The sequence below is a fragment of the Hylaeus volcanicus genome, chromosome 7, assembly GCF_026283585.1.
Source record: "Hylaeus volcanicus isolate JK05 chromosome 7, UHH_iyHylVolc1.0_haploid, whole genome shotgun sequence".
Lineage (NCBI taxonomy): Eukaryota > Metazoa > Arthropoda > Insecta > Hymenoptera > Colletidae > Hylaeus > Hylaeus volcanicus.
In genome coordinates this window covers 3,462,261-3,481,753 of record NC_071982.1, presented here as the reverse complement: position 1 = coordinate 3,481,753, position 19,493 = coordinate 3,462,261, and the positions used below count along the sequence as shown (strand labels likewise).

The 19,493-nt window shown below is 45.6% G+C and overlaps 1 protein-coding gene across 3 annotated transcripts in view; it reads right to left on the bottom strand.

The window, feature by feature from the left end:
• Window positions 1-10,447: 10,447 nt before the first annotated feature.
• LOC128879462 (protein artichoke-like) overlaps window positions 10,448-19,493 on the bottom strand; it is a 193,803-nt gene continuing 184,757 nt past the window's right edge. For all 3 annotated transcript variants that reach the window (XM_054128619.1, XM_054128620.1, XM_054128621.1), the window contains 4 exons: window positions 17,884-18,257; window positions 14,006-17,098; window positions 13,272-13,606; window positions 10,448-13,079 (listed from right to left, as the gene is read on the bottom strand). In XM_054128619.1, coding sequence (XP_053984594.1) covers window positions 12,516-13,079; window positions 13,272-13,606; window positions 14,006-17,098; window positions 17,884-18,175 — 4,284 coding nt within the window. In that variant the 5' untranslated portion in view covers window positions 18,176-18,257 and the 3' untranslated portion in view covers window positions 10,448-12,515. The remainder of the gene's footprint in view (window positions 13,080-13,271; window positions 13,607-14,005; window positions 17,099-17,883; window positions 18,258-19,493) is intronic.

Genomic DNA, 19,493 nt, shown 5'->3' with positions numbered 1-19,493 from the left:
GAGCAAACTAAGGAGCAGACTATGACAAGCAAAGTGGATGAGCTGATGAGCCAATTGATAGAACTGGTGCTATACTAGGCAAAGCCTTCTGTTTTATCTCAAGCAGATAATTGATTAGGGAAGTGGGCGGAGCCTCCTGCTTGACCTCGAGCCCCCAATGCAGCGGAGTGGGAGAAGGTTGTGGCAGGGCTGATGCTCCTGCCTGGCCTACTGCGGCCAACTAATTCTGCTTCCAGTCATCAGAATATTGATGGTGTATTCGATGAAACCTACTCGTAAGGTTGAGCTCATCCGCAGGAAAATAGTTTTCAAAGATCGCAGCGATCAATAAAAATTCCGGAACTCTGAAGGGGGCGTTATAACCGTTTCATAAGCAGCTCACGATTTTCGGCGCTTCTTTCTTTTCCATTGTATTTTCTGGCCATATAATCTGGGGGGATAGGTCGTCGAGGATTTTATTCCGTTTAATTTCCTCCTGGGAACAATATCTACGGCGACGCGCATAATCAGCGCATCGGCTGTCCGCTGCGTAATGCCCAGCTAAATATTATCCCCCGGGCGAAATGCTTCACCGGAATAGTTTTTAATATAACATCCTCGGCTTTGTATCGTCGAACGGGGAATTTCATTTTTACATTTCTTTTTATATTTCGCGTATTCAGGGCACGGTTCGCGGACACGTTCTCCATATAACCTCCGATAATTCCAGGGATGATAATAGTTTGGACAAATATTATACAGAATATCTGGGATTTTTGGCGTTGGAAATAAATGCGACGTCCGTAAATTACTATGAAAGTTACGGAGCTCGATTAGCGCCGAGAAAGATATGGTTTTAAATATTAAAAGTAGCCTATTTTCATTCCTTAAACTTTCCTTTACAAATACGCTTTTGTATAGCGAAATTGCTTAAACTTTTCTTTAAAAAGACTTCAACATATGCTCGAAGAATTTCCTTCCTAATGGGACGTCTACCTCAATGCCAAATTATTTATCTCATCGTTTTTCGAGGTCGAAATTTATGCAACGTTTAGACTTCCGTTCGACTTAAACGTTTTCATGCTTTTATGTCATGCAATGAAAGAGTGATCATCATTTATAGAATAAATTCGCTTTAATGGGAGAATTTGAAAAACCACTTTTAATCATTGATCGTTCCCATTCCTCGGTAAATTCAGCTTTTGTACGAGTTCTGTTTGTGCACTCGTATTGTTTGCAGTTACGTATACAGTTAATAAATTACACGTATAGTTTATTACTTGTATTTCGTTGGCTAGTTTTATTTAAAAACACGCCGGCTGGCAAAATGAATATCCGTCAACGCGGAGTTTTCAAATGCAGCCGCAGCCGCTCTGAAAAGGCACTCGTCCGATCGTATAATAGAACAACGTCCGTTCGTCATAATTTCTAGAGTATCGCAAATGAAAATTGCGCGGTTTCATTTAATCAAATTACACCTGATCGTTCGTTTCGAAAAGCTTGATGTCTCTGCGCAAAAGTGTTGGCGATTTCACGGGTAATCCCCGTACTAAATTAACGAATACGAAACCGTGTCGACGAAATATAGTTCTCTATTTAAAAAAAAAAGAACAGTGTGACGAAAAGTATAAAAGAAGAATTAAAAGTGATTTCTAATGTTTTCCCAAATCCCGGCGAGTCCATTGGTGCCATTCCATCTGAACGCACCCTGGGTTCTACGCAATTTTGAAATTCCAGATCCCGGTAATAATAACCTGGAGATAAAAGAGAAAACGTTATAATATGCACGTAAAAGCTTCTCGACGAAATACCAGTTCGTTTCAAATTCGAAGAGTTTTGTTCTCCACCGGAGCATTGAAATACGAGCTGTTCTCATTGAAAGACAGCCATGTTGAATTAAAATTTTCATTGCACGACAGTCATTAAGAGCTGGAGAATTTTCATTCCATGGTGAATGTAATTGCCTAAGATTCATTAAATTCGGGACGTCCTATACAATGTGACATTCCAAAGTAATACGGTCTGGTTATTTATCATGAAATTTAATTACTTTCTCGAGTCGTGCTCGGAGTGTATCAAAAAATCCATTTTATTCAATTATTGCCATGAGTACGTTTATACCTCTTCGTTCATGATAAATAATTTGTTTCGTTCGATGGAATTCGGTTTTCAATTAACGTGATTTCGGATCGGATGGAATTGTCTTCGTTTTTCCAGGGCAGCCTTCTTGTTCGACGATTTCGATATTGTTAATTCCGCGGTTTCCTGGGAATATCGTTTGTTAGAGTGGATATTAAACCCGGGTAGCGTCATAGTTATGAGATCGCTAACCGCGAAATTTAATACACAAACGACACCGCGTCGTATTGTTAACCTATTGTCTCTTCGATTCGTCCCCTCGTTCCATCGGGAAATTTGCATCGATGATACATAGAGGACGTTCGTTATCGTTTGCGTCATCGGCTGAAACGTAAACTCCGGTTAATACGAGCGACGAGATCGGTACACGTTTGTTCTTATTCCGAGCAATGCGCGTTAGTAATAAAGAGGTCCAATTATTGTTCCATCGAATGACAAATTTCTCTAACTGTTATCGTCGCAGAAGTATTTATTTAGGCCTCAAAATCCCCAGGAAATTCAACGAAGTTTAAACAAACACGAGACTTGTTCGCATTTTTTAACGTACAACTAACTGTAAGATCGATAGAATACGTTCCCGTAAGTAGATTCGGACAGATATTGGTCAGACAATGGTATAGATAAACTGCGAATTTCATCCACTTATGCGAATGTGGATGAAAACGTATCTAGAGTATGTGCCTTTATGCAAAATGTAATGTTATAATATTATTAATTTATGGAATATTCAGCTGCACACGTTTCGTATGTGTTTTCTGCATTAGCATACGGCACAAATGCATAAAATCGGCGGTCTAGTTATGAGAGTGATACTCGTAGCCCAGTACGCGATGTAAAGGCGGGTCATGGTCCGAACACTAAAAATAGTAGAATATTTAGCAATCTCGTATGTGAAATAATAATACTTTTAATTAAGTGAACAAATCAAACTTAAGTCCTATAAATGATATCAGAGAGCACATGGTGCGATCCTTTAAGTAGTGTGATGTTCTGCTTGGTCAGACATCGATGGCCACTCTGGTAAGTAGAATAAACCCGTCTATGGTCAGACATACACACGTGAAATAAAGAATTACTATTTATGCAATAAAAACTTTGCTCTGCACACTCTTCGATGGTAATTGACGCAATTTCAATTACATAGGGTTACACAGAAGTACTCACTCGTTAATTTGGAATGAAAATTTGATGAGAAACGAAGAAGATATCAAAGTTCTTCAGGCGAAGTTTTTACTGTAAATCTCTGTATCTCCTCGTCTCTCGATATTTTCATCGAATAATTGCATTCCCCGTTTTCCGATTAAATGGCCTGCAAATACGGCCCTCTCAAAAGGAAAAAAATACAGCATCTGCATTCAAATTGGAAACTCCCCCTCCCGCTTGTGATCACTGAACGCTGAACATTCCAACCCCTAAAGGAATTCAAACGTCAGCGTGAGCGAGCACAACGTCCACAGGCTTTTTTCGGTAAAAAATTTACAAACATCCCCACCCTTCGAAACTTCCCCATTTGATTGCAAAAAAGTGTCCTCTAAAATACATACGAGCTACAAACGCAGAAAGAAATTCCCGCGTTCAATGGCAACAAGGGAGTGCGCAACCTTCTATGTCCGCGCCTGCCGCCAATGATTTCGATCTGGATCTGGACCTGGATAGAAGTTAAAGAATCCTGTTCCGCCGAACGAACCTCTGAAGCTCAAATCAAATCGTTCAACAAAATCCAACGTCCACTTTTATGTAGAAGCCAGAGTTATTCGAGTAATTCTTCGATTAAAGATTCTTTCAAATATGTTTCCATTTAGATACAACATTAACTATTTACTCCTTGACTGTTCGAAATAAAATTTGATCGACTCTAACAGAAGTCCGACACGTGGGTATCGCGACCCTAAAATAGATCTAACGGGGAACGTTAAATCGATGTACATTTTCGAGTTCGCTAATGAAAAAAAAAAAAGAAAATGAACAAGTTCAACGCCCTCTAGAAACTATTTCCGGGGCGAGTTAAATGAAGTATCGGAGCGGAAGTTTAGTTCAAGATCCTCGCGGCTCAACGGCCGAACCGTCAATTAAACTTCATCAAGCGCTTAAACTGAATTCCAGGAATTGTCATTAGGTACGAGGTCGCCGATGAATTTTCGCTTAAACGGGGCTGTAACTAGAAGATTTGTGGGGAACTCGCGCCTCACTTTCTGTGCCTGGGTGCGGCTGTAAATCGAGGAATGAAGTTGCCACTTACAACCAACCGCGTCAAGTAAATTGGAACGGCAGATGTTACGTTATTAAGTCTTGCTATATTTTTAAACACCGTCTATGAAAATTATCTACGAAAATGTAGAACGTGGAAAATCACGAAACACAAACTTAGATTTTTCCGAATTTGTCGAGGGATTATTTATACACAAATTCTTTTTTTTTCCTCGCGATTACAGTTAGAGCCCAATTATTTACGACGACGCAATTGGACTGTCGAGCGACAGCAGCCTCTGTCGCCCGGTCCCGATCGTGAAAACCGGAAACAAGAGCGTGTTCGACCCCCTCCCCTCTCGGCTGTCGTCAATCGACAACCGAGTCCCAGTTCCCATCCGCAGAACACGGCGCCTCGAAACGTCGACCATGGAAACGTGCATGTAACGCTGGTTGCAACCAGGAGCGATGGTCGAATCCGTCTTACAGCCGGGCCGGGTAATTCTGTCTCCGAGACTTGATCGTCGCGAAACACGTGCTGCGACCGAAACAACATCCACCCGGGGGCTAGGAATTCTATAGCAGGGTGGGGTTTCTGCGGGCACGGCGATGGACCATCGATCAAATTCCATGGTCTGAGTTGTCGCTATTGGCGGGGAACTTCGGAAGTCGGCACGGAACTCCCCGGCACTAAACTGAACTAATACACTCGAGAGTACGCGAAAGCGCTGGAAGATTGTCTTGCACACGGTGGTAAACCGATTGCGACCTGGGGGAGTGTAATCACTCGCTGTTAATGCTGATTTCGTGGTCTCTGTTCTCTCCGGTTCCTTCACGCCTGGCGGGGACCCTTACGGGGTGCTGGAAGGGAGGTGAATAGAAATAGACTAGGATTCGATTAGAGTTGAATTTTTAATCGGAAGATCCTTTCGCGTGTCATTTATATACAGGGTGTCCCAAAACTCGCGTAGGAGCCGGAAATGGGGAGTAGCTGAGACGATTCTGAACAATAATTTCCTTTGCAAAAATGTCGGATGGGGCTTCGTTAAGGAGATATTAACAGAAATTCTTGACCAATCAGGGCGCGCGTAGACCGTTGGAGCTGCCACGATAGCGAAGGCTACGCGCTGGCGGCCGCGCTTGTACACGAACAAGTGACTCGAAGTGCATCGAAGGACATTGGACGCGTAGCCTTCGCTATCGCGGCAGCTCCAACGGTCTACGCGAGCTCTGATTGGTCAAGGATTTCTGTTAATATCTCCTTAACGAAGCCCCATCCGACATTTTTGCAATGGAAATTATTGTTCAGAATCGTCTCAGCTACCCCCCATTTCCGGCTCCTATTTTGGGACACCCTGTATAGGTGACACGGATTTTTGCTAAGAAAGTGAAAGATGAATTCTGACGAGAAGGTGTCGAAGAGAAGAAGTTGGATAGGATTCGTACGATTCCAATTGCATAGAAATATGATTTTAGCTTCGTAAGTATTTTCACGAGTCTGGAACTCAAAGTGTTAATAGACGCGGGTGTGTTAAATAATGTTTCTTTTGGGGTGGTTGTTTTTGTTTAGCTTTAGAATAATTGGATTTTTCGTGGGGTGTTTCTGTAATAATTGAGGCGATGTTGATGGAGTACAAAAGATACTCCTCTTACAAACAAATAAATTATATCTCGTAGAAAAGAAGAAGAAGAGTCATCGATGAGAAAATAAGATACGAAAATACGGGGAATTTCACATGAAATGTGCTCCTAAAATTTAAATGTCACAGACCTCGTGAAACTCTTTCATTTTTAGTTCGTTTCACACGTGGTCGAATCGTGTGATAAGAGATAGATCGTTAAAAATTTAACCCCCTTCGATAATTGATACAATAAATTCCCCTGTAACAATTTGATCAGATATCAGATCAAAAAACGATCGTCGTTAATATTTCTTGAAAAAGATCCAGGTTGGAGCCGAGTTCGGAACTACGTGATTTTCGAAAGTTGGGTAATCTCGGCTCAAGACTTTACAACTGGAACGTGGCGTCGAGTTGGACTCATTTCGAAAAGTCTCGGACGTAATCGGAATTGTGAAGGGGAGAATTATGTGAGAGCGGCGGAGAACGAACGGGAAATATCGATCCATGGCAATCGAAGTGCTAACCGTGTTGGCGCAAACACAGGCTTGCCGCGAACCCAATCGTCCAGTGCATTAGCTTTCCTTCTGGCGGTTCGAGAATTGTTTCTGAAAGGAGTTGCGACCACGGTTGGGGAATAAAGATTCCTGAAAAGAATTCCTGCAGACCTATTTGCGGGGAAGAAGGTATCCAGGAGATCTGACTCAACAAAGAGCGCCGCTGATTGAAACGAGCTATTATCCCGAACCCGAAGACACGGCATGGCACCGGGAACTCCAATGAACTCTAAACTATCAATTCTGTTCTTTTAATCTCCAATAAATGTACTTGTCGACACATCGTCTGATAATTCATTTGAGCAAGAGAAAGAAAGTCATTTCTCACTTTTTTCATTTATATTTTAAGAACCCCGTGGTTCACACTTTAATTTAATTCTGCATTAAATCCAAGTATATTTATATTATTTGATGTATACGAACAAAATACAGTAGTTCATGACTGAAATATGAAATTAGCTGTATAAGGGTGTATTATATCGAACCCTAAGACACTTGGCATTGCACGAGGAGCTCCATGAACATTCAACTATAATTTCTATTGTAACGTACTTGTCTAAACATCGTCTGATAATTCATTCGAGCAAGAGAAGATAAATTATATTTCCCACTTTTTGGTTTACAATTTAACAACCCTGTCGTTCATATTTACTTTAATTCTGCATTAAATCCTGCATTAAATTCTGTTTATCAAAAGCTGCAATATGAGTACGATACACGAATAAAATACAATAGTTTCTGGTTGAAATATTAAATTATCTGTATATGGAAGTGTTGGGAAATTATGAAATCTGATACAAGCTACTCGAGCGTCGTCGATACCCGTCTGAAAATTTCGAGGAAAAGGTGAACTCGCGGCGTTCAATATGTATTGATTAATAGTAACGAGGACGGGCGGTTCAACTTCATCAAAGTTTCATCGACGGCGGACGATAATATGTGAGAATCGAACGCTCGAAGGTACCATTACTTTCGACGGCGTCGCGAGATAAGCATCGTGGCTCCTCCTATCAGACGACGCTTCTATCAGTTCATTTCTATTCAGCCGGCGGCACGGTAGACCGGCTTATTCATCCTTCAATCATCCCGCCGAAGTAATTAAGGGCGACTTTAAGCCAGGATCAACCGTTGTCGTTATCGGCATAATTGGTACTCGTTTGAATTTTCACGAAATACGTCGGAAATTGAGCAGCCCCATCGCCGGTTCAAAATTGATGAACTTTTGCCCTTTGTGCCTGTGACTTCTTTGGATCAAAGCGTCACAAAGGCATTTTGAAAGAGTATTCCATGTATTTGAAAACTGAAACTCCATTCGATTCAAAGGGACAATTCGACGGGCAAGAATCAATTTAAATAGCCCTTCATGTTCAACCCTTTGACGAGTTTCTGCATTTGAAGCATTTTTAGGAAATACACACGGTTTATGAGTAAGCTTCTGTAGTAAGAAATTGTATATATGTTATTCATTTAATAATTATATTACATGTAGTCTGTGGCATACTCATTTTTAAGTGGAAGTGGTCTGAACTTTTTTACGTTATTATTTGATGAATTGTTTAAAACAACAAAATACAATGTACTGCATCAGACGAGTACTTACTTCCAAAGTGTTGAAATTCATTTATTGCATTTTATTTTAAAGGAATATTCCAAGTATATTTGGAGCGCTTCAGATATCGATCAAAATTCCCGACTATACCTCGCTTATTGATAAAATGCTCCCAGACTAGTACACACGATGTACGCTATTCCAACGTTGAGCACAGTGTTCGTATCGCTATTTTACTCTATCGAACAGCAACGATTGTCATCTCGACGTTGCCTCACATTTTTAATATTAACTGGGACGTTTACATAACGATGGCGGATTCCTATCAAACTGCTCGATTGTAGCGAGTGCTTACATAACTGCGAGACAACCACCGGATAGGATGTGACGCGAAGAATCGAGAAACAGTGTCTGAAGAAGCCTTTTCAAGTCTTAGCACTTTAGAAGCGTCGCGCTGAAAGACGAACGAAAACGAGGAAAAACATCCTCCCTCCATGGTTGCGACGAGACGTAGAAACGCGTGAAAACACAAGGAGCTGCTTTGAAGGAAGCCCCGTCTGGGGGTCGCATTAAACGCGAATTGAAACTGTTTAAAGAAGCGTGCGCGTACGAGTGCCTCAAAGTGGGACCCGCCCTCCTGAAACGACAGACGCGTAAAATAGCTCGATACATTTATGTCTGTTGAGAGCAAATGAAATTCGAAGGGGAAACCTAGCTTTAAGGGTAACGTGTGAATTTTCTGAGTATTTTTGGAATGCTTCACTTATTGATCAAATCCCTGACCATGTCTCGCTTATTGATAAAAGCTACTCTTACGTTGTCCTGTTCAAGAGATGAGAGTAGAGCAGGAAGTGTTGAGACGATGGAAGGTTGTAGGACACCGTGGATTTCTAATTAATGGCATATTATTTTCGTACATATGAAGAGTATTTTAAGCAAAAAAAAATTCGATTTTTGAAACGATCAAAGCGATGTAACTTCTTAAATTAAGATTGGAGTGGAGCAATAGACTATGTGTCCTTCCAGCGAGTTTGAATTTCTGCAGTCTCTAGAATTCATACGGAGTCAAACTGTCCCGAATTAAAGTCAACCGGATTACAGTCGAGCTTTGAATATTCCTAGAGATCGTAGAGTTGCAGGAAAAGAGCCATCAGTCATAAGTCGTTGATTAAATGTCGCTCTGTCCAACGAGCCTGTAAAAGGGCTCGTGTTTGACGTCGACGACGTGTTTAGCTCGAAACAGGTGTTCAGCTGGCGTAAACACGCCGGCAGCTGAATACGAAAAAGCGTGAGCTATTGATGTAACATTTTTTTAGAGACTCGTTTGCACATTTTAAGCCGCGATTAATGAGTCTCATTTAAAACGCGACGGCGATGGTCGTCCACCGAAGCGAGAGTCAAAAGAGATTAAAGGGCGAAACGAGAGACGCTTGGACAGCTCTATCAGCCGAGAAATATGTGTACACTGTGCGCGACTTTTGACTGGTTTTTTTTTCGTTCGCGCGCAATTTCGCGTCCCCAATGGATGCAGAAATCCCTGTCTGTATTAAAGGGTGCTTCGTTCACGTGAAAATTCCAATTGTTCTCTACCAAAATCTGCCAACCACAATGGCGATGATTGGTCATTTGGAAGCTAGCTTGTCTATCCCACGGTGATACAAGGAAATCTCTCTTCCCCTTCAAAATACCAATAACATATTATATTATTTATATATTCTATTTCTTATTTTGTCGAGCGTTGCCAATCTTCTGATCGCGAAATCGATTTCGTAAGATTAAAATCTGCCTAACCACCGAAAACTGTGTGTAATTAAATTCGTACGTTCCTCTCATTAAAATTGCAATTCACACTTGTGTGCAGATTGATTGAATGCGGAAAGCATGAACGTATTAATCAAAGTCCCCAGGGAAGTTGAATATTTCGAATGCTGTTCGAGGATAATTATCTTCATTAGTTCCAACGAGATGAGAAAATGTTTCGTGCATGAATCGTATGGTTTTGAAGGATATATTGTCAAAAAGATTTTCAAGTTATTCAACTTTTATTTGTTTCCATCATTATTAATATTATTAATCCTTTAACCGCGGGACGACTTTTGCTGGAAATCATAAGAGGCGTAGAGGTGTGAATTTTAGAAACATATCGGCTTATAGAGAATGACAAACAAAACTTTTTTTAAATTTACAGTGTATTCATACGACGTTTAGTTTCGGAGATAAAAATTGAAAACATGGAAGACCCTTTACCTGAAATTCAATTTTTCCAACAAACTTCTAGCTTTTCAATTTTTATTTTCGAAACTAAGCATCCTATGAATAAATGGTAAATATAAAAAAGTTTCGTCTCATCGTCTTTCGTATATATGAAGAGTTCTGGAGGTCCAAGAAAGAGGTGTCCTGGAAACAGAGGCTTTTTGACGGCTCCACCGGCGAATGAAATATGCAGAACACCTTCTCTTTCGACGGGAAACGACGCCAGGGTGGTCAGAGGGGGGTTAATTGCAAGGAAATACGATAAAGCGGACGGAAGCGTTTCGTCGAGACGTTGGGAAATTTATGCCAGCCGCGAAGCACCCGAGTCTGTGCATAGTCGCGGCGAGGAAGAACATAGATCCAAATAGTCGAGGAAAATACCGCGTGTATTTTAAGGATTCCGATTACCTTTGCCGTCTCTCGGAATCTCAGATGCTCCAGTGTCTTTAATCTTTTTAGAATTCACCTGCGTCTTCGGTCCACGGAGCATCGCTTGATTCGCCTGCCAGGGAAGAACGAATGTTTATCGTTAATTGAAACTATTTTTAATGGCGACGGTAACGACAGACACATCGGAGAAAAACATCTGGGAAGATTCTTGACTACAAAAAACTGGAATGTCCAAAATTAATCATTGTTACTACACTGCGGATATTTATGCAGTTATGACAAATGTGTACATATTAGGTCGTTCCACAAGTTCATGCCACTTATTCGTCCGCGACTCTTAATATGTGAAACGTACCCGTAAATGTTTAAAAAAAGGTAATCTCTCTCGTTTTACGATATTTCTGTAGTTTTTTTTTTTTCTTATTAAACATTGATACAGCCCGCACGAATTTACGAGATGACCCAATACAAGAATGAGAAGTGTAATTATTATGTATTCTAGGTTTTCTTTTTTCTTTTTTTTTTTTTCTTTTGAAGAGTCAAGTGCTTCCTCACTCAGCACTAGCAGCATCCTGTTAAAGGAATTCAATAACCGACACCTTCCGTTCCCCTCCAGGCTGAAATAAAAATGTAGGTAGGGTTACGTCGCCACAAACCACCGTTTAAAAAAGAATTTGCATTTTTTATTACAGTGACGTACGTATATGTTACAGTACACAGCGCGTGGTACATCCGAGATCTTTCAATCGAACGATGCACACCTATCGAGCGATTATTTTCGGCATCACCCGACGAACACACACACAGTTTATCACGGCCATTCTCTCCCCCTCTCCCCTGGCCCCGACAACAAGATATCGCCGCGATCGCCCCCCCCCCCCACTCCACCCCACCCCCTCTATCACGTAGACCGCAATTCGCTGGATAATACGCAACGCGGATATCTAATTTCCAATGTGTTCCTGATAACATCCGTGGATAGCATATGGTACAGCAAAGAGCGCGAAACTCGCGCGCGTTCGTTTCGAGAGAATCGAGAGCCAGGCGTAATAACACCGATCCTATCAACAATTCCCGTTTCCACCTAGTTCGCAAAAGACAAACGGAAACCGACGCCTCAAGTCCTAATTTAACTACGGTTTGCTAAACGAAGAGTCTCCGAAAATTCGCCTAAGCGTTCGGTTCGCCGGCCCATCGCACACGGGCGGGCGCAGCGGCCCGAACCAGCTCGCTTATTTACAAACAATGACCCGCCATTCGGCGTCGAAACGATGACGAATCTCCGCCGTCGTTGTTCCTGGCCCTTCGGCGATCCGGAAGTTCAAGAACGCGAGCGCACGAAACGCCACGTCGCATTGTCTGCTACGTCGAGTGGTTTGCCGCCCCGTTTCGAGAACACAATGCATCGTTCTGGACAGATCGCGGCAGGGCTTTTGCTCGTAAATTGTTCGGTACGGTGTGTCCCCGCCGATTCACTGGCACACACACACACGCGCGCACTTTCCGTTGCGACGGTGTCTCGACCGTTTTCAGTCCGTGTGTCGCGTCGAGTTAGGTTAAGATTCGGTAGAAAATCACATATAAAATACTCGGTTTACCTAGGTAGGTTGGAGTCGAGCGACGACCGCCGAGAGAGTTCAGTCTGGGGCTCGAGCCTCGATCGAGCACGTGATGAAGGGATAACCCTCGTCGGACTGCGTTGTCTTTTTTCGTGGTAAAACTCCCGCGAGTCGGGTGGGTTTCGCGTTTGCCGTCATGTTCGGGGCGACTATCGCCTAGCCGCCCCGTACCACGTACTCAAACGTTCGAAACCTCCACGAATCGGGAGTTTTTAGACTTGTCTCATACATTCAGGTTCGTGTTGCCCATGCTGTTGACGAAGTTGGAGTTGTGGCCCTCCTGGCTGGCCTGTCTGGCGGCGTGGCCGGCCTCTCCGCTCTGTATGCTGAAGTGTCTGTAGGAGATGTATTCGGGCGGGATCGGTTGCTCCCTTTTAACGGTCTCCCTTTGCTTTTTCACCTTCAGGTAACCGAGGACGGACACGAGGAGCAGGAACACGACGAATCCCATGCAACAGCCGACTATCAAACCTAGACGCCTGGTCAGGAAGCTACTGACGCTGCCAACGTCGCCCATCGACGAGCCGTCACTGCTGATGACGGCGTCGGGTGCCTCCAGGGTCTTCACCTCCGTGCAACGGCTCGTCGACGAGTCCGCCATTTGCAGATCCGACGACGACTCGAACGTCTCGTGGTTGGAGAAGTTGAAATGGTACACCTTGTCGTCCTCTACGCGCTGGGTCAGCCAGTTGCCCAGTCCGAACACGCAGATCAGGTAACGAGCGTTCGGTAACAGGTTGGATAGTTTCGTTGAACGAGAGTTTGGCTCCAGGATCTTTGCTCTGATCTGAAAGGAGAAACAAGAGTACGGTGTAGTGGGTGCGACGAAACACTTTGGCCAGAGGATCTGGGGTGTGGGTTTAGAGGTATACTCTTATATTTTGGTTGCAAGAAAATTGCCACTAAGCTGATCAAAGAAAAGGACGCCCTCTGGTTTATCCACTTGGAATCCACCTGGTTTATCGAAAATTGAATCTACCTCGTCGACGTTCTCCATCGCGTGGTAGGCCACCTGGTAGCCCCTGATACCCGAGTGGTTCCTGCTCTGCCAGGACACCAGGACGGAGAACGGTTGGATGTCCTGGATGGCCAGCTTTAGGACTAGAGGGGCGGAGCAGAAAGCGTGCGGGTCCAAGTCCAGAAACACCAGACCTCGTAGTTCTGGCGGCTGCTCGCACCTCAGTACACCGGTGTCCACGTCGTTCATCCGCAGTCCTCCTCGGTTCCTGCCCATACTGCCGCCCACCAGCTTCTGGTGGTCGCGCAGCCACTCCCAAAGCTCCTGAGACTCGCAATCGCAGTGCAGTGGATTCTCTACACAGAGAGGGAAACTTTATTCCGTTACCAACACTTCAACCCCGGGGAGACACTGAAAGTTGTGTTGTTGACGTTCCTAGAGCCCCCGCTAATGCGCGCACAGTAAGACACCGTGGTGGTTGTAGTGGCTAGGTTCTACTCCGCTGAGTGAGCGGTGCGGGGAATCCCACGCAATCTCCAGCCTTCCCCAAAAGAACGAGGACGTCTTTGGAATATTTCCCTCGTGAAAACAAGACAAAAAAACACCTTGGCTCTGTCAAATTCCACGCTGCTACACTAAATATCCCACGGAAGTCGAAATCCCTACCTGCCTCGCTCTCAAGCGACCCGGTAGTCTCGAGTTCACGAGCGAGAACTAGTTACCATAAGTTAAATGGAATAAAGTTGAGAGCTTACCTTCAGCACGCAGGCTCCTGATCTGCGTCTCTAGGGGCCGGAAGGCATTCAGCGGTAAATTCGCCAGATAGTTTCTGCTCAGATCCAGAATCCTCAGTTTCTTTAAAGGCTTGAAGGCATCCGGGGAGATAGAGGATATCCAATTGCCGTAAAGGTGAAGCTCTGCCAGGTTCTCCAGGTGCTGGAACGTGCTCTTACCCACCCCGCTGATCTGGTTGTACGATAGATCCAGCACCTGAAGGGCCTTCAAGTCTAGGGGAAAGTCCTCGAGCTCCTTCAGCTTATTGTGTGTAAGATTGAGCAGTCTGAGGTGTTCCAGGCCCTTCAGTCTCTCCTGAGGCAGCAACTCCAGCTCGTTCATGCTGAGATCTAACGTCAACAGTTCCAGGAGGCTTCGGAACGCGCTTGGCGACACTCGAGAGATCATGTTGTTGCCCATGAAGAGGTGCATGAGGGCTGGGAACGCTTCGAAGTCCTGGCTGGTGACGATCGTCAGGTTCGTTCCCGATATGTGTATCTCCTGAAGAGCTGGATATCTGGCTTCCGAACTGATCTCGTGTATTCTGACCAGGGGGTTGGCCGTGACGTTCAGCCAGGCCAGGCTGGGGATGTTCTGGGCGGACAGGGCCACCGCTGGTATCTGGTGGAATTTGTTAGCGGCGAGTTCGACCTTGCGCAGCAAGTTTGAGCGCGCGAAGAAGTTCGCCGGGAGGGCGGTCAGGTGATTATGACTGAGGTCCACGGATATCAGGCGGGATAGGTTGACGTCGGCGAACCCGGAGAGGGTCGTGATGTAATTACCGCGCAAATCGAGTTCCCGCAGGCTGGCCAATCCGTTTAGCCGCGACATGTCCACGTTGAGGATTACATTGTTAGCCAATGACAGGAACTCGACCATGGTGGCGTTCGCGAACGCGTCGTACGGGATCTCCTGGAACCTATTGCCGTCGAGCTTCACTTCTTTCAGCGAGTCCAGGCCGAGGAACAGAAGGCTGGGCAGCACGCGTAGCAGATTGTTGCTCAGCAACAGTTTGCCCAGGTTCTTGTTCTTCGAGAATATGTCCGGCGACAGTCGGTAGAGTTGAGACGAGTCCATGGATAGATGCTGAAGAGACGGGAGGCCGTCTAACGAGTTGCCGTTAATCTGACTGAAATTGTTGTAGGATATCCTGAGGACCCTCAAGCCTGGAATGTCTAAGCGATTCAGGGCAGTGGCAGTGAGATGATTGTGCTCCAGATTCAACTCGTAAAGATTGTTGAGTCCTCTGAAGGCTCCGTTCTCTATCACGCTAACTGTGCAATTTTTCAGGTTCAGCGTTCTGATGGGTAGACCCTCCTGGAAGATTTTGTCGTGCAACACGTTGAGATGATTGTTGGCCAGATCGAGCACGCGAAGCCGTTTCAGGGCGGTGAGGGCGTAGGCGTCCAAGCGGCGCAGACCGTTGTCCTGCAGGTATAGTTCCTCGAGTTCGTGTAGTTCCGAGAAAGTTCTCACTGTAACGTGGCTCAATCGATTCATGCTGAGCTCGAGGAACTTGAGCGCCTGCATCGGTTGAAAGGCAGTGTCCTCGATTCGTGAGATGGAGTTGTTCGTCAGATATAATCGCTCGACCAGCAACAGGTCCCGGAACAAAGGCGCCTGGAGGCGGGTTAATCTGTTGTGTCCAAGCCACATGATTCTGACGGAAGCTTGACCCCTTAAAGAGTCATTGTGCAACACCCCCAGGCCGTTATTGTCCAGCTGAATGGAGACCAGCGAGCTACCGCTGTTCCCGTTTTGGCCCACGTCGTTGGACACTTGAAACACATCGCCCAGCACCGCCAAGAGATTGCCTTGGAGATTCACGTGTTGGAGGCTGTGCAGGGACCTCAATGCACCTGTTTCCATGTCCGTTATCGCGTTATTTTGCAGATGCAGCTCGAGCAGGGACGGCAGAGGGGCGAACACACCCCTCTTAACTTCGGTAATCTGATTGTCCTGGAGCCGAAGCTCCCTCAACGACTTCGCCTTGGCGAACGTGCCCACCTCCAGCTCGCGAATGTTGTTTCCGTCCAAGGACAGGGTGGAGAGATTCTCGCAGTGCTCGAGAAAGTCCCGAGGCACCTTTTCGATGTAATTCCCGCTGAGGTGCAGCTGCGCCAGCTGGTTCAGGGTCGCCAGACCCCGCGCGTCGATCCTCCTGATCGCGTTCTGCTGAAGATACACCACCGATAGGCTCGTGCTACCCGCGAACGTCTCCGCCGGTATTTCCAGGATGTTGTTCTCGGCCAGGAACAACTCTTTCAATTCCGGCAGCTTCGAGAACACGCCTCGGATGTAGTGGATATGGTTGTGGCTCAGATCAATGGACCTAAGCCTTTGGTTTGCTCTAAACGTGGACACGTCGAGGGACACGATCTTGTTGTGGCTGAGATCGATGGACTCGAGGCCGATCAGGGATATGAAGGCGTCCTTGTCGACGAACTCCACCGCGTTGTAGTAGAGGGACAGCGTTTTCAGGGACGGACAGCACCGGAAACAGTTGAGCGGGATCTTCTTGAAGTTGTTGCTGCTCAGATCGAGGAAGTTCAAGGCGTCCAATCTGGAGTAACCGTCCTCTGGGAGTTCGGACACCTCGTTCCAAGCGAGCCTGAGGGACGTCAGGTGCTCCAGTCTTCTCAACGACGTCATCGGAAACACTCTGATTTTATTCTCAGCCAGGTCCAGATCCGTCAAAGTGTTCTCGAGTCCAGTGAACGCGTATTCCGATATTCTTATTATCTGATTGCCCTTCAGGTTCAGTTTGATCAGGGACAGGTCGTAGAAGCTGTAACTAGGAAGCTCGTGAACGAGGTTCGCCTCCAGGTCCAGGGCTTTCAAGGTGCTCAAGGTTGTTATCGCCTTTTGTGGCACGTGGGGCAGCCGACCCGACACCAACGCTAGAGACTCGAGGCTCTTGCTCAGTCGTACGAAGGCGTCCTCGCTGATTTCGCGGATCGCCGAGTGCGATATCTGCAGATGTCTGATCTGAGAACCGGGCGGAAACGCGGCCGATCGAAGCTCCTCCACCTTCCTGTCTAACTCGTAAACGCTCAGCGATTGAACTATTGCTCCTGAAACAGTCGCGAGATTGATCTGACTACTTGGTAAGCAACAACGACTGTAGTCTATAAGAGAGTAATTCTCCGAAAATACAACGAAAAACTGTGCCAGAAAGCGGATAATAATTTCACAGACATTAATAACTCCAAACGAATATTTTATGTTTTCTGGAGACATAAATGTATGCACCTGCCTAATTTGGACAGTCCAGATAACGTGCTTCTATTTATGTTAAATCTTACATGTCACCCCAACATATGTCTCAAATGAGAATCTCATTAAATAGTTAACGCTGTCATACCTGACGTTCATAATTGAACACGCAAAATTTATATCGTTTAGAGCGAATGTCCTTATTTGTGCACGCGAAGAAAGACCAGTTTTCCTCGAGATTTACATTACTAAGATTTTTGTTTAATTTTCTCCTAATTTTAGTCAAAGATAACCTCTAAAAATTAAATTAAATTCGAGGAAAAAATAATGTAGGTCTGAAAGAGTTAAAGCAGCCCGATCCCCTGTCTCTGACGAGTTGGACGCGAGCCGGGAATGGTTTTAAAATTTGTGTATTAAAATTGGACAGGGGAATTTCAATTTTAAATCTGAAACGGGCAGGTCGAACAAAGTTCCGCGCGAGATCCCTATATGGAGAACGCAATCCAAATAGTTATTCCGTCCCCGTTGGATATAGTACCGTTTAACCGGATCTCCGGGGAAAAGACAGGATGATCCTTTCCGCCAGAAACGAAAGACCCTGTTTTATCCTAACGTATTCGCTCGTCATAGAGCGGTTACGTACCTTCCCCCTCGGCGGCGTGTATCACGCCGGACAAAGCGCTCCTGAGGGACTCCTCGGTGGCCCCGGCGCATTCCAGGAACAGGCCATCCTCGAAATTGTAGCAAGGACAGCCGGGTATCGTGTCGGGGGGTGGGCACTTGGCGGTCCTAGCCTCCTGCGCCGCCATGCAGGCAGCCAGCATCACCGAATAAATGAAACGAAAGCCGTCGCGGCCACCACGAGCCTCGTGTCCGCTGCGCGACGAGCCCGAGCCCCGACACTTGCGCCTCGTACGCGGCCACGTCGTCCACATATTATTATTATCGCGCCGCTCCTTGCCCGGCCCGTCCCGATTCGCTCATCGTTTCACTCGACGACCCTCGACGGCGCTCCACCTGCGAACAAAAGGGAGGTTCGTTTGTCAGAAGGCGTGCATTCGTAACAGTTGTCGAAGTTAAAAATAGTCTGATCGGTAATTGTCTGCTTCTGCTGAGGGTATACCTTCTGAATACTCGAGAGTGAACGCTGAAATCGAGGGAGCGAGAGGATTAGGTCTGGGTTACCTAAGCTAGTTGACTGGATTACCATTTCTGGTAATCTGGGCCATTTCTTGCAAAACTAATCTTCCATTCTTCCATGTGTACATTATAACCAACACACTTGTCTGACCATGACCCGTCTGATTCCACTTGAACCACTCATGCATCCACATTCTTTTTCTTAGATTATCCCATAAGAACGGGCTTTGGGTAATATTTTCCAACCCACTCCCTTCCGAGAATCCACGGTAGCTAGCGTAACACGGGTTTCTTTTCTACCTCTTAACGAAGGCTCCCGTTCCGCAGGGTTTGCCGCGTTAAACATTACACAATAGAACGAAGGTAGTCGCCGCGTAGCGAGCAAACTTCTGGAGTTCAATATTAACGGTTACACTGCCGGACAATGGTGCCCCTGGTGTACCTTGCTCCCCCGGAGTTGGACGTGTTCGGCCGATGGACAAACTTCGCTTGTGAATTTATCATGGAGTCGAATTCTTTGCATGGGCGAGGGGTGTACTAATTTCGAAACATGTTTGCTCACGTGGCACAGAACAACGTCTACTGTTGATTATTCCGTAATGTCGGGTTAAGGGCTCGTTCGCGTGCCACGCGACATCAGATATTCCGCCCGATCGGGCCATTTTTTCATTGAGACCTTATCGCGACGATACACTCGCGTGTATCGAAGTTAAACAGAGGCGGATTCGTAATGCGTTCGAGGCCGAATGGAAATTGATACGAGCAGGGTCGCGTTCGGAATCCGTGGAATAAATTTTTCATGCCTCCGGTGGCCTAATGCGTCCCACTTAAGCGATTTTCTCGCGAACGATGCATCGTACGTATGCGCCGGGAAAAGTGGCGCGCGTTATCGATGGGAATGGAAATTTCACGTTTCGTGACGATATTAACATAGTTCGGCCGCTGCAATGGACTTTCACTTTTGTTTCTATTCGGGACCTTTGTTTCCCCTTATAATATTCGATCGAGGAGAGAACGCTCGCGTATGGGTAGCGGACGCTTGGTGTGCGTGAAGAAACGTTCCGAGAGAAATGTTAATGCGCGATAAGGTGATAAAAACGCACGCGAAGTTTT